General features: G+C 35.3%; 1 protein-coding gene across 1 annotated transcript; it reads left to right on the forward strand.

Moving 5' to 3' along the window:
• Positions 1-120: 120 nt before the first annotated feature.
• Positions 121-12,417, forward strand: LOC120624442 (ATP-binding cassette sub-family F member 3). Its single transcript, XM_039890988.1, has 12 exons — positions 121-193; positions 371-476; positions 1,152-1,320; positions 2,303-2,517; positions 4,039-4,302; positions 5,768-5,968; positions 6,515-6,697; positions 7,091-7,264; positions 8,018-8,192; positions 8,883-9,063; positions 10,996-11,216; positions 12,017-12,417. Exons 1-12 carry the CDS (start codon positions 121-123, stop codon positions 12,170-12,172), a joined length of 2,118 nt encoding a protein of 705 aa, XP_039746922.1. The 3' UTR covers positions 12,173-12,417.
• Positions 12,418-12,841: the final 424 nt, after the last annotated feature.

Here is a 12,841-nt window from a genome sequence, read left to right on the forward strand (position 1 = left end):
GTCTTTGGTACATTGACGTTGCTTGACGTGACATCGGGAGATATTTACCTTGTTTCGTGATAATTAAATGATAGAAATAATTTATTACTCTTGGTTTTAACCAAGTTTCTTGTAATAATAATGGCTAGCTGCGGTGAATTTATCAAAAAGCAATTTCCTCTAATAGACGAAGAGTTAAAAAAATATATTGAAGGTAAGGTTATAAAGTAGCTATATTATTGTAAATTTTCAACAATTTACGGTCTCGTTGCTAGTAATTATTCTATTATACATGTTGTACTTGAGAAAGCTTGATTTTTAACTAAGAACTAGTATCCCTGCACTTATAATGAAGTAAATAATGCCCTCATTGATTAGTGATTTTTTATAGACATATTAGACAACAGTGCCGGAGAATTTGAAGATACCGAGGAAGTGTATGAGGCGGTCGGAGAAATCTTCCAAGGAATATCCGAAAAAACAGAAGATGATATCAGGTTATACATTTTTTCAATACTGTGATTACTGGTTAGAGGTTAAAAATGCAGTGTGCTTGTGTGCTGCGTTTATTTTACTTGCATATTAATTAACTCAATATTAATAATATTTATCATACAACAGATATAACTTTGTGACCTTAGATTAAAAAAAAAAATGCAAAAGTACATTTCATTGATTTCATCAGCCTAATAAAAAATTAATTATTTATCATTGTTAGACACAAGCACAGGAGTTATTTACTAATTTCTAAACTAAACTAAATTGACAAGTCTAAAAATGGAGCTCTATCCTTTTCATCTGTGGAATCTGTGGAATTATGATATTTTTAAGTGGTAGGTGTATGTCTCAAATTGCTGAACAACACTAAATTGACAAGTCTACAAGTAATGCTATTTTTCTCACAATGGTCCCTCTAGAAAAGGACAGCAGTTGTTTGCAACCTGTCAATTTAGTTTACAGATATTAAAATTCAACAGAGCTGGCACCATTGTGTTACTTGTAAAAAAGGATAATACTATTCTTAGACTTGTCAATTTAGTTCTAAGTTTTTTGTGCAACAGCATTTAAAACCTGTCAATCTAGTGAAATTTTGAGATACAAGGGAACAACACAAATACCTACCTATTTTTATTTTAAATTTTTTGATTTGTGAAATTTTGCTTTTATTTTAGAGAAATATGTGAGCAACTGTTAAACATGTTACAACCAGAGAAGTCTGCTAATACAAATGGACCTAGAAAAGTTTTGGATGCACCAATACATTTGGCATCAATGGCAAATCATGTACATGAAACAGAGGACCTCAAGAGTATATGGCTACAGACAAGAGATGATAGTTTTGTGAGTATTAACAATAGATAAAATATTAATTTTAATGTTATGTTTGAGGGTAAAGACTTTTATGATGTTACACATTATTATAATCAATAATAACTTATAAGTAAGTGCCTGTGATAGGCCTACATGAATAAAGAAATTTTGTATTTGAAATATTTCCTCATTAATAAATATGAATATCAACATTTACCAAGCCTGCAACTTTTGACAAGTAATACCTGTTATTTCTGCTAATATTAGTGTAATTTACTACTGTCTAGTCAGTCCTGTGTTGGATATCTGGGTTGGCTTAACATTTATTATGTTTTGAATTTTGTTGCCATGTGTTATTCAATTTTGGGAGTTTGCACATCTGCCCCTCAGGGAGAATATTAATTCATCAGTCCCAGTTATTACCTCTTACACCATACCTGTAACTTTTGACTAGTAATACCTGTTATTTTTGTTAATATTAGTGTAATTTACTACTGTCTAGTCAGTCCTGTGTTGGAAATCTGGGTTGGCTAAACAATTATTATGTTTTGGTTTTGTTGCCATGTGTTATTCAATTTTGGGAGTTTGCACATCTGCCCCTCAGAGAGAATATTAAATCATAAGACACAGTTATTACCTCTTACAAAACTTAAATAATAAAGTGAGGTTCTATACTTCTGGACCCTCTCTCCTATGAAAACAACCCTTGTGCTATGGAAAATTAGTAGGTGATGCCTAATAATATTTTATGTTAGGTGATCATGATGTTGGTAATAATAAACCAGGTCAACAGGATAATATGCTCCCATATGAATAAAGGGAATGTTAACATGGGCTTCCTTGTTCCTAGTTCCTAGCATTGGGACAGTGATTGGGATGATGATAAGTCTACAATCCAGCTTTCTAACTGTGATTTGTATGAAGATGAAAAGTTAGCCAGTTTGATGAATAACAATATTTAAATTATTTTATTTTCAATGCTATATTTAACATTTTATTTTCTTATTTTTAGAAAGTAGATGCTAGGAAGTTAGAGAAAGCGGAAGCTAAATTGCAACAAAAACAGCAAAAGCAGAAAGATGCAAAAGTCCCAATCAATATCCCAGTTTTACAGACAGCTACAGCATCCCAGGTTACTTCAAAGAAAGATAGTAAGCTAGAAGCAAAAGGCACCAATAGAACTCAAGACATAAGGATAGAAAACTTTGATATAGCATATGGGGATAGGTAAATAGTTATTTTTAAATATGCTTATTATTAATTTATTACATCATATGTCCATGTTAATCCTATCCTATTAATATTATAAATGAGAAAGTTTGTAAGGATTGATGGATGGATGGAAGGATGGATTATATATTTTACACTAAGTAAATAGGACATTAGTTTGAAAGTTATTGACAATGATTTTTCGCTAAAAAGTGCTGGTTAATATAGATATATCAAAACACTTCTTACTCACAAATAATCCAAAAACACAGGCAGTCACTGCCATTCGCGGGCACCCGCTAGTAAGATATATGTGCTATTGTGTCTGTCTGTTTGTATGTTTTTAACTTATATTCAGCTCACTTATTGCACTGTGATTATTAATTACATTCTTGACGTAAGTTTTATAAATATCATATTTGGTAAACATTAATATTCTAAAACTTTTAATGATAATTCAAAATCACCTTTAGATTTCAAAACTATTCGACTTAATATGCAATATTTATTAATATTTATAAAAGGTAGGAATATGGTACTGCAGAGATCTACTTATGATGAGCTTGTCATATCTGGTAAAATTAAATTTAAACCTAATTTGCACTTTGGAATACCATGCAGGGGTGTTATCTTCATAATCACTCTTTTTGCACTGGAAAGGTGGTATTATCAGTTTAATTTTGCCTATTATTAAGAGGAACAGAACTCCTCAGCAAACATCAGATATCCCCTCATTTGAAGCTTAACAAAACTAGGTACAATTTATGCCACAATAATAAAAGGCCTTCAACGCAAGGACTGAATATAAAATGGTAGACATTTCTTGATTCCGTGGCGCTGCAATTAGGTTCTGATTGAAACAAAAAAAAAAATTAAAAACCATTAATAACCGATTTGGTGCAGACGAACTAGCGCGGGTCAGCTAGTAACAAAAATACCATATAATGTTGTCATACTTGGTCAAACAAGTTACGTACTTCATGTTATGATATGCAATTTTACATCCTTAACTAGAGAAAAACAAATCAAATGAAAAACATGTTTGTGTTATTGAATCTGGTAGACTAGTTTATACATTAATTGAAATAACTATGAATAAATTCATTGCAACAATGTAAGCCTTTGAAGGTTTTATTCATTCATTTAAGAAGGTTCTATAATTTTACCTATAGAGAAGTACATTATTATATGTTTAATACATAAGCTATAAATGTTAACCCGAAATAGTGAAACACTTTTCGTGTTGTGGTGGTCTGATTTGGAATCTAGGTCTGAAAAAAAGGCGAACGACAATGTCTCTTACAAACGCTGCCAAAGATGAGATGAGATATATATGATTGAGTTTTAGAGCTGTAGAGCTCGAGTTTGCAACAAAAAAGCTAGCAACAGCCTATGTCTAACTTTAATATTTAAGCAACAAGTATTTTTTTTATTAAATAAAAAAATAATAATTATATCTACCCTTGCAAATTCACGGCGCTAGTTATCATAAAGATCATTTTGTGTTCTGATTGTATGTATTAAAACCGTTGTTCGCAGAGTATTATTACAAGGTGCTGATCTAGTTCTTGCGTGTGGAAGACGATACGGCTTAGTTGGGCGTAACGGTTTAGGAAAAACAACATTACTACGTATGATAGTTAGTAAACAGCTGAAGATACCTTCGCATATCTCCATATTGCACGTGGAACAAGAGGTGACCGGTGACGATACAATAGCGTTACAGAGTGTTCTAGAATGTGACATGATTAGGGAAAACCTATTGAGGAGGGAGAAGGAAATCACAGCGGCTATCAATAACGGGTGAGTATTTTATTTTGTCATAATTAAATTAAAAAGTTCTCTCTACTCTTAGGCCTATCACAGGCACTTATGAAGCGTTTATACATAATGTTTTCATTATTGTGAGGTGGTGAGGTGATGGTGATACTACATTCGTTATCTTAAACCTTAAAGCTAAAAAGGTTTTAAACGCGCCTTAGTCTAAGAAGCGCCCACAACACACTTAGCCGGGTTTTTGGTTTTGTTATCACCATTTTACAGTCAATTAATATTTAGCTATGAAGTTAAAGCAATTCATACCCAAGCTTTTTTATCGTTTATTTAATCATTAATGTTAAATAAGGTTTCTTGTATAAGCTTACGTTTTATATAAATTTGAACTTATTGAGAGACATCTAAAAGATTCAATTCGGTTTTATGGGTGATTTCATTCTAAAATAATATTCAACTTTAACATTCATATGAATTATTTATTTTACAATATTCTTTATTATTTATTTTTGAAGTTATACTTCTTTTGGCGCCTTAGGGAATAATGGTAAGAGTAAATTTTACGATGCACGAGCACACCGTCACAAAAAACCGACAGTGTACACTTTCAATTGTCAAAGTGTGCGGGTTTCCGGTAATTTAATTGATTTAATTGTCCAAAAATTTCAATGTTCAGTGAAACATGGGTTTCCGATAATGAGTCCATTAGTATTCCGAATTTAAATATGTTTACTATGTCCATTTCTTTAATTATGTAGAAATATTTTTTTTGCTATATTTAAATAAACTTTAACTAGTTATAATAAAACTTTCAATGTATTAAATTCCTTTTTTCTATTGTAAGTTTCGTTTTTTCTACGAACGTAGAATAGGGCGACAGATAAAATTCTTGAAAAGATTTTTATCTTGTTACGCCAAAGAAGTATAACTTCTAACGCGAGTACATAAGTACACACACGTTTATTTTTTTTTTGGTTATTTTACTTAATTTCTGTTACTGGAAATAGCAATTGTGAAATTCTGGTGCTTGTGCAAAGCAGAATGTTTTTTTAATAATGAAGCAAATACCGAACCATTAATAGAAAAACACACATACATACATACGTAAAGAAAAAGAGTTTGGGGCTGATAGAAGTGAAAATTACATCTATGCTCATATAAACATATAGCTCATGGAAAGCGTATGGTGACGATGACGCGAGCTTCACGCTTCTTGTTCATCCGAAAAGTACACATAATATACTATGCAGTACAGAAAAAAAAAATGTTTTACTTATTAATATTATGGATGATATAAGAGATGTTTTCAATAAGGACACTTAACTTACTGGTGAAACCGCACTTAAAGCATCTGCTTATACGTATTTTTGACTGAGCACAGGCAAAAGAAGGCAAAAAAATTGCTCATGGAAAGCATTCAATAATTTTTGTTCACCCAAAAGAGGCTCGACGCGCCTAAAAAGGGTTTTCACTTCAAAAATATTGATGATTTCAGATCAGCAGACCCAAATCTGTCGACAGAGCTGAGCGAGGTTTATGCACAGTTGGAGAATATAGAAGCGGACAAGGCGCCCGCGCGTGCCTCCATCATACTTAGCGGTTTAGGGTTCTCACCTGAGATGCAGGCAAGGGCCACGAGGACGTTCTCTGGTGGCTGGAGGATGAGGCTGGCACTTGCGAGGGCGTTGTTTTCAAAGTAAGTTAATTCCATAGTAGTAACTCTATCATCATTATCAAATCTCGGCCCACTTAATGGCACGGGTGTCCTCTCAGAATGGGAAGGATTTAGGATTAGTCCACCACGCTGGCCTAATAAAAATAAAACATTATGGAGAACTCTCAGGCATGTAGTATGTTTCCTCAAGTGATATTTTAATAGCTTAGAACGCGCATAACTTAGAAAGGTTAGAGGGGCTCGATGGGTATTTCAACTCCGCCCCCCGCCCCCGAGAGTTAATCCGAAGCCCTTCTAGGCTATCACTTCTAATTCAACAACAGTTTATTTAGTGACATATCCCAACCATAAGGTTCGATTCTCACAACTGGAGAATGTTTGTGTGATGAACATGAATGTTTATCAGTGTCTTGGTGTTTATCTGTATATTGTAAGTATTTATGTGTAATATATTTATAAAAAAATATCAATCAGCTATCTTAGTACCTATAACACAAGCTAGATGGCGATGTGTGTATTGTCGTAGTATATTTATTAATTTATTTATCACAACTACTTTGTTCACAGACCAGACCTCCTACTACTCGACGAGCCCACAAACATGTTGGACATCAAAGCCATTATTTGGTTAGAGAATTATCTGCAGAATTGGCCCACTACGCTGCTTGTGGTGTCCCACGACCGCAACTTCCTTGATACTGTGCCCACGGACATAATGCATTTACACACGCAACGGCTCGACACGTACAGGTATACTTCATCATTATCAACCTATTACCAGCCCAAAACTTAGGCTAAAGTCCACCACGATGGACCTGTGCGGATTGGTGGACTCCACACACCTTTGAAAACATTATGGAGAACTTTCTTTCTTCGATTTCTTCACGAAGTTTTGCTTCACCGTTAAAGCAAGTGATATTTTAATTGCTTAAAACGCACATAACTTATACTTAAGGTATAAATGCTGGAATTTGAACTCCGCCCCCGAAACTGGAGTCGAAGTCCTACCCACTGGGCTATCACCGTTTCTAGAACTGTTAAATATGTTGAAGTTTATAAAAATATATCTGATTCTAATTCACTTGCCTATATAAAGTGTACTTCCTTACTATTTCCTTCAAAATGTATATCGTTTATTCGCAGAGGAAATTACGAACAGTTCCATAAAACCAAGACGGAAAAGCTTAAGAACCAGCAGCGTGAGTACGAGGCACAACAACAGCACCGTGCGCATACGCAGGAGTTCATAGACCGCTTCCGCTACAACGCCAACCGCGCCTCTTCCGTGCAGAGCAAGATCAAAATGCTGGAGAAGCTGTGAGTGTTTGTCGTGTGTCATATAGGTGTCGTAGACTATACTACTTTACTAGGTAAAGAACCAACAGCGTGAGCTCTGTGCAGAATAAGATCAGTGTTTCTCGTGTCATAGAAGTGTCGTAGAGTTATATAGGTGTCGTAGACTATAAGTTATTGCTTACTAGCTAAAGAAGCAGCACCAAGAGTACAAAGCGTCGCTACAGCAACTTGCGTACAGAAGTTCATTGATCTCTTCCACTACAATGCCAACGGCGCAGAGCGAGATTATTTATGATGATGGAAGCTGTGAGTGTATCTAGTGTCATATTGATGTCATAGACTCTCAGTTACTATATGAAGAACTAGCACCGTGAGTACGAGCCCTGTGCTCACACACAGTTGTTGATTGATCGCTTCCGCTACAACGCTAACCGCGCCTTTACCGTGCAGAGCAAGATCAAGAGGCCGGAGAAGCTGTGAGTGTCTGTCGTGTGTCGTATAGGTGTCGTAGACTATGAATAACTTGAGATTTGAGATATAGGATCACTGCAACGTGGCTAGAACGCTGTGAATTTTACTGTGCAGAGCAAGTTCAAGTTGTGGGAGAAGCTGCGATTGTCTGTCGTGTCGTATAGGTGTCGTAGACTGTAAATTACTTGGGATTTAAGATAAAGGGTCACTGCGACGTAGTTACAAGACTATGAGTTTTACTGTGTAAGTTTTTTAACCTTTAGATAACAGCTCTTATATTAATTCTTGATATTTTATTTCTAGACCAGAGCTGAAACCTATTGAGAAAGAAGTAGACGTGGTCCTCCGGTTTCCAGAGACAGAACCACTTTCCCCACCTATACTACAATTGAACGAAGTTGGGTTCTACTATTCAAAAGACAAGGTCATATTCTCGAATGTTAATCTAGGAGCCACATTAGAATCCAGAATATGTATAGTAAGTATATATATATATTTTTTAAATTATTATAGTGTTTATACCTAAACTTGGAGTAAATATAAAATTACGAAATTTTAAAGTGCATACAACAAATTTTGGAATCGACAGGATTTGAACCTGCGACTCTCTATTAGTCGTTGCTTTACGACTAAGCTACAGCTCTCGTTCCCACAATGCAGAAATTAATAAGTGCCTTCTTTGTTAGTCTTATAGCGACTGTAGCTCTATATAATTTTGTTGTAACAAATATGATAGCCCAGTGGTTAGAACATCGGGTTAACTTTTGGCGGCCGAGTTCTAATCCCAGCACGCACTCTAACTTCTCTAAGTTATGTGCGTTTTAAGTAATTAAAATATCACTTGCTTCGACGGTGAAGGAGAACATCGTGAGGAAACCTGCATGGCTAGGAGTTCTCTATAACGTTCTCAAAGGCGTGTAAGGTCCACTAATCCTATTGAACCAGTGTGGTGGCGTATGGCCTAAACCATTCTTATTATGGGAGGTGACCCGTGCCATGTTGTAAGGAGTTGAGAGATTTGAGGCATTGTTTATCTTAAATTATAATCTAGATTATTAGTGGAGACCAATCAAAAAATATTAAAACGGATAATATCTAGACTAATATCTAGATAACAACTAGATATCCTTCTAATAGTATACTAATCGATTAAACTGTTGAATGCTAGGTTGGTGACAATGGTGCCGGAAAAACTACGTTATTAAAGATCATAATGGGCATCCTCTCGCCCAGTAGTGGGATCCGCAGCGTGCATCGCGGTCTCAAGTTCGGCTACTTCTCCCAGCATCACGTAGATCAGCTTGAGATGAACGTCAATTCCGTTGAGCTGCTACAGAAAAGTTATCCAGGTAACACAATCCCTTCACAATCCCATCTTCTTTATCTTTTTTCCACTTCCCTAGTATTGCCTGTTTTCACTAAACCTATCCATCGTCAAAATCGAATCCCTAATGCGATGTCTATAGAAAAAATACGTTACCAACTCTTAGGTGAAATGTGGATGTATGCCTAGGAATCTCTCAATAAGTTCAAAGTTTATATAAAACGTAAGCTTATAAGAAAAACCCTATAATAATATTAAGGATTACATGCATGATAAAAAAGCTTGGGTATGAATTGCTCTAACTTCATAGCTCAACATTAACTAGACTTTGAGATGGTGATAACAAAAAAAAAAACCTGGCTAAGATTGTTGTGGGCTCTTCTTAAACCATGGCCTGTTTGGAACTCTCCTACCTTTAGTTTCAAGTTAACGAATGCAGTTATCACCATCACTAACATTAAGTAACATTTAAATGTGTAAACGCTTCATTTGTGCCTGTTATAAGGTCTACATGAATAAAACAGTTTTTGAATCTCCTTAGGTTACGAATTTCCTTGTTCGTCATTAGTGAAAACGGTTTTTTAAGTCGTAGGTCCCGGGTGGGGATTGACAGAGCCCAGACAGTGGAGATTGGAGAATATATATATATATCTTTCTGAATTTTCTTTGATCTGGTATGATTGTGTTTAGTTACCGCCACTTATAAACCGAAAATCAAATCTAAGGCCTTACACCAAACTTAAAATATACACTTCACTAGTAAGACCTTGCATCACTTATGCATGTCCGGTTTGGAGTAGTACGTGTAATTCGAATTATACGAAACTACAAGTAGTGCAAAATAAAGCATTTAAATCCGCTTATAATACCTCTTTCCGAACTAATCTTTCGTCCTTACATAATCGTATTAAGTTACCTACCTTGAAAGCTTTCATACTGGGGCAATCCAAAAAGTTCTATATAGTTTGTAATAAAAAACATAAAAATTTGCTTGTGTCCGCAATTGGCAAAAGCCGGTACTTTATACCGTTATCATATATCGATAAGTACAATCGGTACCGACTACCACATCACTACTTCCTCGACGACTGAGTGAATGCTTTGTACGTAACTGTTGCATAGTTCCGAGTGCTACCCTCGTTTAATTTAAAAATATAGGATTAATATCTTTAACAGTTAAATGCATTTAATTTTTATATAAACGTACGTCTGTACTAAGTTCTACGTAAAACAAGTTATTATCATCTGTTATGTGGCTCAATAAGTTGTTAAAAATGTTTAGTTTATATGCTGTAAAGTTTTAAAAAGGTGTTGTAACCTGCTAAACTGTAAGTAGTATATTATTGATTTGTTCAACCTAGGCTAGTCACCAGGATATGAACTGTAATACAATTATTTAATTAATAAAGATATTTTAAAAACAAACAAAAGTTACCGCCCTACCGCTAAAGACATGCCGCCAAGCAATTTATTACTCCAGTACGATGCCGCGTAATACCGATTATGGATTTAATATAAGGCAACCATCCGAGACTGCATTATTACTTAGCACCAAGTGAGATTGTTGTCATGGGCTGACCTGCAATGAAATTAGTCTTTCGATGACTTTGTGTTCATCGTGAACGCAGATCTGAGAGCCAGTGTACTCGAAAAATTTGATGCACATATTCTAGCGTAGAATATGCCGGAAAGTGATTGCCTGACCATCGGAAAATGAGAAGTGGTTATGTGAAATAAGTACAAACCATATGTAAGACAACACTCTCAGGTAACTAAACGAAACGAAAATATGATTTTATGAAAGTAATAAAACCTATTTGGCTTAATTATTAAAACTTTTTCGTATAACTACGTCCAATTAACAACTAAATGTTATTAAAACAAGTTTTTTTTTGAGTAATTTGAGTTCTAATTATTATTATTAATAATAATAATAAACCGGTTTGTAAATATTCAGGCAAAAGCATAGAAGAATACAGAAGACAGTTGGGAAGTTTCGGCGTGAGTGGCGACCTAGCATTGCAAACCGTCGCCAGTTTGTCCGGGGGTCAGAAGTCTAGGGTAGCGTTCGCGCGAATGTGTATGGGCAATCCCAACTTCCTCGTGCTTGACGAACCTACTAACCATTTGGACATAGAAACCATAGAGGCGTTGGGCAAAGGCATCAATAAGTACACGGTAAGTGTTATACGAACGCTAGATAAGTCTGAGGTAAGACAATAATAGAAACTCTACGAGAACCTCTTGGTGACTCGTTAAATGGTTCTTGGCTTAGCTAACTAAAGAAGTAAACGAGTCAACATTAACAAACTGATGAGTTAAAAAAGTTCTAATAATCTATAGAAAGTCCTTGTATATGTTTTACACTTGAAAGAGTTGCATGAACCAGTTCAAAAGTGATGAAGTGTTTCATTAAACTTACTATTCAAAACAAAGACAATTTTTTTTTACATTTGTGATAAAAAAAACAACAGTAAAAAAGTACAGAATTTACAACTTGGAGTTTTGGGTCTGTTTTACCCATTTTTATTAAAGATATTTTCATTTATTCATTTAAAACTAGATGGTGACCGCGACTTGGACCGCATTCATTTTTGGTTTTCTAAACTCCTGCAGGTACCTCAAAAAGTGGAGACTATTTCTATCCAAAATTTCACCAAGATTATTTGAGTGGTACAGCGATTTCTGTAGCGCTTAACTTATCCTGTATGCATTCTTGGTAAAAGCAATCCGCACGATATGCACTCTAGCGTGCGGGTAACTTTTACCAGCCGTTTTTTCGGGATAAATATTATCTTATGTCCATCTGCAGTAGCCTGTACCGTCGAATTAAAATTTACCTTATTCTTCTCACTTTAGAGTCGCAAATTGCGTACTCCTGATTGTTATCTCTTCCAGACGTTTTATATTCTTCTATCTATCTCTAGTTTTTTGTCACATAAGTTACCTGTCAAACTGCATTCAATCTCTCTTTTCAGGGTGGAGTTATTCTGGTATCCCACGACGAAAGGTTAATACGAATGGTGTGCAAAGAACTGTGGGTGTGCGGCGGAGGGTCTGTAGCTAGTATAGAGGGTGGATTCGATGAGTACCGCAAGATAGTTGAGAGAGAGCTCGAGGCACAGAATAAATAGGAAAATTAAAATACACGTCGGGAAATGATCGTAAAGTCAGCCATCTTTAATAGCACCTAGATTAACCATTTATTCAGGCTGTTGAATTTATTTAAGCTTGAGTTAATCATATAAACTCATAACCGACCCACTACAGGGCACAGATCTCCTTCCACTAGGAGAAGGGTTTAGGCTGTAGTCCACCACGCTGGTCCAGTGCGGATTACTGGACTCCATACGCCTTTGAGAATATGGAGAACGCCTGCAGGTTTCCTCACGATTACTTCACCGTTGATGCAAGTGATATTTTATTGGTTAAACGCACATAATTTAAATAAGTTAGAAGTGCGTGCTGGAATTCGAAGACGGCCCCTCGAAAGTGAAGTACTATGTGATTAAATGGGCAGTAGTGACGATTCTTTTGTACACGAATCTCGAAACTAGTTTAGATTAGATATTTGTGTAACGAAACAAAATTGACCGATCTTAAAGTAGTGTATTCACTTTGTGGTTTTTGGAAAAGAATAGCACTATTCTAGGACCTCTTAATTTAGTTAAGTTCAGAGATTTGTGAGTTGAACACAACAGAATTGGCATCATTGTCTTGAGTAAAAATTTTCATTTTTTATTGTTACGAATTAGTAAATCTATTTATACACTTTAATTTCTCTTCCTGAAAATAAAACCATA

This window comes from Pararge aegeria, chromosome 6 (assembly GCF_905163445.1).
Source record: "Pararge aegeria chromosome 6, ilParAegt1.1, whole genome shotgun sequence".
In the NCBI taxonomy this organism is placed as follows: domain Eukaryota; kingdom Metazoa; phylum Arthropoda; class Insecta; order Lepidoptera; family Nymphalidae; genus Pararge; species Pararge aegeria.